At 50.1% G+C, this 4,949-nt stretch overlaps 1 protein-coding gene across 1 annotated transcript in view; it reads right to left on the minus strand.

Annotated features, from left to right (window-relative positions):
• Positions 1-4,949, minus strand: part of RBM20 (RNA binding motif protein 20) — a 171,710-nt gene that overhangs the window by 12,409 nt on the left and 154,352 nt on the right. Inside the window, exons 10-11 of the mRNA XM_023532720.1 lie at positions 3,289-3,384; positions 1,526-2,183 (exon numbers count right to left, since the gene is read on the minus strand). Coding sequence (XP_023388488.1) covers positions 1,526-2,183; positions 3,289-3,384 — 754 coding nt within the window. The remainder of the gene's footprint in view (positions 1-1,525; positions 2,184-3,288; positions 3,385-4,949) is intronic.

Consider the following 4,949-nt stretch of genomic DNA (forward strand, 5'->3'; position numbering starts at 1 on the left):
GATTCTATTCCTTGCACTGTGTGATCGGGACTGATCCCTTGCACTGCTTAATAACATGGGGCCTGGGTGAGGACTGCTCATTAGGACCCAAGTGCTATAATTAACAGCTTTTCCCAGTGTCAGAAGAATGCACACTTAAGAAAACTCGGCAACTCTTTGCATCAGGCCCATGGGGGATGGGCTGCTGATGCCTTTGCTTGGGATGATCCAGCCCCACAACCGCCCCCCACCCCTCGCCCCCGCCCCCGCCAACATCACTCCATCCACATCACTCCATCTCCGCAGGCAGAAGCATTACCAAAGGGCAGAAATTGTGCTGACGTCCACAGGAGTACTGAGGCTGGCAAGAAAGACCGTGCCGTCCTCACACCAAGCTTGTCGAGGTGTGTTATTAAAGATGAACACCAAACACTGGGTACGCTAATGAGCCACGAACACCAGTGCATGCTGAGACCAATATCGCAGAAGAAAAGGGGTTCCCCAGAGCAAGGTGAATGTTTTACTCCTTTATTCTTGCCTTCTCTAGCCACAGCCCAGGCCTCAGCGTTTCTCTAGCAACAGGAAGGCAGCTCATGACAGAGTTTCCATGGAGACGCAGATTCATGAAGGTGCAAAACAGCTCAGGTCAGCCTGACATGGAGGAGAGCCCAAGCCTCCAGCTCGCCTAACAGCTTGTGCCAGCCACAGAGCACTGGGTCGAAATGTTTATTTTGAAGCCTTTCCTCTATAGTTTCTGCCCCTGACCCTTGGCCCCCTTACTTTAGCCTTTGGAATGCTGCAGGCCTTCTGTGAAATGAATCTTTAGTTATTTTCACAGAAAGAACACCCAGGGCTACTCCCCCTCCCTGCTCCCGGCGCACTTGTTGGATCTTAGTTTCCACTTGGCAGAGGAGACAGGGCTTAGCCTATTTTAAACCCTGTCTTTCATGATGTCATAGTGCAGAGCACACACAAACCACCACCTTCCATGGAGGCAGAGGAGAGTCCAGGACGAGCTCGTTTTATCGTCAGGCTCTGGAGAAAAGTGGGTCTCGGGCAGTAAGAGGGGAACGGGCTGTATCTCTTAGTGAACCCCTCATTCTTCCCTCTGCCTGCTCCTTTCTCGGCCTCCCATGCTCTCAGCCCCTCTCTCAGGCCACACAGAAACAATGGCCTGGGTGGTCCTCTGTCGTGCAAGCAGAGGCTGCTTGCTGCCCCCCGAGGAACTTTGGCTGATAACTCAAAACCTTTGCTGATTTTAGTTGTCAGAGTCCATCTGGGCTCCCGTAAATTCAGAGAAGTCTGTCCTATCTGAGTTTGCTTCTCAGAAAATGTGTGGCCTCCTATCTGATTTCCTTTACATCATCTGCCTAAAAGCTCTAAGAGTTTAGCCAGGCTTTTAGAAGCTTGCTTTCTGCACCAGCCTGAATGCCGGTTGAAACCTCACATGTGTTCATTCCAGCCTGCACACGCCCTCCTCCCTCTTTCTCTAAGTGAGCGATGGTCCCATCGACCCAGCCACACGGGAGGAAAGGGAGGTAGTTACCCTGGGTTGACACTCCTTGGCAAGCCTGGCTTTGGAGGCTGGCTTCGGTGGCGGGGCTGGCTTTCTCTTCCAGGGGGCTGCCTTCACGAGCCCCATCGTCGGAGGTCCCCCTGGCTTTGTCATCGTCAAGAAATGGACTAGGCTGCTGGGCCCTCTCCTCCGCTGGCTTGGGGGAAGACATTTGCTGGAGTGCAGGGGACAGACGAACATCTGAGCTCTCTGCTCCCTTTGCCTGCTTCTCGTAGCAATCTGAACCCTCCAGCAAGAGGCCTGTCTCGAATTCAGCTGGCTTCTGCTCAGCCTCCAGAATTAGGCCAGGCATTTCCACGTCCGTGTCACTGGGACAGCTCGTGGAAGCAGAAGGTACTTCTCTGGGCGACGTGAGGCTGATTTCTGCAGCCCCGTTACCTATGGTTTTGGCTCCTTCCTTGGTGAAATCCTTGGCTAAGTCCAGGTGTAAGTCGGTTGTCACATAGGGTCGTATTTCTGGGCAGACTTTGTCCTGGTCAATGGGCACGATCTCTTCCAGCTCCGGGATGTCGGGCTCCATGATGAAATCTTCTTCCTCCCCCACCTCGTCCACTGTAACCAGTTCCTCCATGTTCGTGGGGTACCAGCTCTCTCCCTCTGCTTCACTGCCACTGTCCCAGTCCTGATCCTGAATAAAAATGTAGAATGGGGGTCAGAAGGTGGCTGAGGAGTGGTCTTGGTCTTCAAGTGGAGGGCACAAGCTTTAGCCACAGGACCTCTCAAACCAGAAAGATCTTGATGTCCTTACTTCTACCTGGGAACACTTACTGGGTAATTAGAAGCTGTAAACTGCTCAAGTCCCACGTCACTGATTCATCCCTAGGACAAGGCTCAAAACAGCACAGGGTTTGGAATAAGCCTTTAGTGCTTAATCTACTACGTTTAAAGTGGCACAAAGAATTTCAACCCCTGGTACATAATAGGTGCTCAATAAATAATTTTTAAATGAACAAATGAATGATTAAGTTATAAACACTAAATAAATCAGCTTGCCGGAGCTATTTCCTTGCACATAGGGGCATCACTAAACGTAACTATGGCAAAGTCCCCCATAAAATTCCTCCAAGCACCATCTCCCAGCAAGGGTGCGACTTCCATAGCCTGGCTCACAGTAGGCCCCTCCTGAAACTCATGTCCCCAGTAGCCTACGGACCCAGCAGCCAGATTTAGGAGATCAGCTTCCCTGACAGTGATACTCATCTTTCTGCCTCTCCTGACCGGTAAGGCATGAAGCAGGCCATGTTCCAAGGACATTTCTTTTGGCTGCGGCAGCCGTAGCACTGTAACTGGGTTTTTCATTTTAATTATGTAAAATAATCTTTACGAGCACAGGCGATGTCTCATTAATCCCAGGGTCTGGGCCTGCTGAGGTCAGGGCCCTAGATGGAGTACTCAAAGCCCTCCCTCCCATCCCAGCCTCTCCCACGGGACCTTCCTATTTTGGGAGCCTGGCTCCGAAGCTCAAGTCTTTTTTTGGGGACATGATTTCTCTTACGAGCACAGCCAAGTTTCTGGAGAGTACGACAGAGTCAAGGCATGTGGTCGAGGATCTCCCCAGAAGGGCTGTGTGGACAGTCATTCTGCCAGGAAGTGCTGGGAAGACAGCTTCATTCATGGAGCCACTGGTGGGGTCTGGGACACGTCCCATGCGGCAGGCATCACTGGGCAGACTAGGCGCCCAAAGGCTATTGTGCAGACATGGCTACCCTGCTGGCCTCTGAGACACACTTTACCTTCTTTGTCCTTGTGTTTTCTGGATCAGAGGACTCGTCTTCTTTCTCCTGCCTGCCCACTGATGGGGGACTTCCTTCCATGCCTTCTTTCCCAGCCTTACCCAAAAAAGAACAGAACAAGCCAAATCAGCAGTCAGCAGTGGCAGAGAAAAGAGGGAGTCAAGAGAAAATGAATGGTATTGAGCACGGCTAAGAGCTGTTGGATGTGTTGCACATATATTTCCTTTACCCTCATAAAACCTCTCGGAGGCATGTGCTATTATCGTCTTCATTTTACAGATGAGGAAACTGAGGCTCAGAGAGGTTAAATAACTTGTTCCAGGTCACACAGACAAATGAAAGCCCGAAAGTGTTTTAATGGCTGGCCTGATGCCTTTAGGAGGCCAGAAACGCCTCACAAACTGGTCACTTTTTGCAGCTATGAAATCTATAGACAGTGAGGATAAGTAAACGGGCCGACGGTGAACGAACCCTGGGGTTAACAACCATTATGGTGACATCTCCCCAACACATCTATTCTTAGTCATTAAAAAAATCACATGGGTATGAAGAGGGTTGTCACCCCATCAGTGGCCCTCTCACCTCTCTTTTGACCCATCTCTGTCAGAGAGCTACAACCCGAACTAGCCTTCCCTTCCCTTCTTTCTTCTTCCTAATCCCTCCCTCAAGTTAAGTCCCTCACGATAGCGCTCACATCTGGGAAATTGAACCATTGAAAACGAATGTCTGGTTTGAGAATTGGATCTCCATCCAGCCTTTAAAACAGGGGTCATCAGCAAACTGCAGTCCTCAAGCCAAATGGGACCTAGGGACTCTTTTTGTACAGTCTGTGAACTAACCCTGCTTTTCATATTTTTAAAGAATTGTATTTTAAATGATTATATAAGTACCTACGTAATATCCTCAATTATGCCTCTTGGCCTGTATAGACTAAAACACTTACTATCTGGTGCTTTGTAGAAAAAGTTGGCCAACACCCGTTTTAGAAGTTTTTGGAGGTTATTCTCCCATGACTTTGGCTACCCGATCAATGACTATTCCTGGGGTTCCTCGGGGCAAGTTGCATTTTCCGGACACTTTGGCTGGGGCTGGCTCAAAGTTAATGACTCTACTTCTGATTTCTTAGGAGCAAACACACCCCTCTTGAGCTGAGAGGAGCCAGGTGGGGCAGGAGTTCAGGGCTGACTGGTTTAACCAGTTATTACCTGCGGGGGAAGATAGTTCAAACCCTCAAATCCTGAGCCTTTCCAGTGTTTGGAGAAGATTCCATCAAAATCCCTGCTCAAGCCTTCCACGCTAACCCAAGTGCAAAGCATCTCCAAATGCCTTTTTAGCCATCAGAAGCCATAGGGTCTACCAACAGGGGACCACTTTTCTTTATTTTTATCTCCCTGAATAAATCATCCATGGCCCTCCCTTGTCAAAATAAATAATCCCTACCCTTCCCAGGCAGTCCCTACAGCCACGGTCCTAGGTCAATACAGTAAAGAGGCCCCTTCAGTTCCAGCTGGGAGAGGCAGGGACAGCCTGGCTGTGCCAGAAGCACCCCCACCAGGCGCAGGAAAGAGAGCAGCACCTTTCAGTGCACTCCTGGCCCTGGGATCAATTCCAGGTGAGAGTGACAGCTTAAGAGGAACAGATAAATGCCACCAACGCCCACT

This window comes from Pteropus vampyrus, unplaced genomic scaffold, assembly GCF_000151845.1.
Source record: "Pteropus vampyrus isolate Shadow unplaced genomic scaffold, Pvam_2.0 Scaffold89, whole genome shotgun sequence".
Taxonomy (NCBI): Eukaryota; Metazoa; Chordata; class Mammalia; order Chiroptera; family Pteropodidae; genus Pteropus; species Pteropus vampyrus.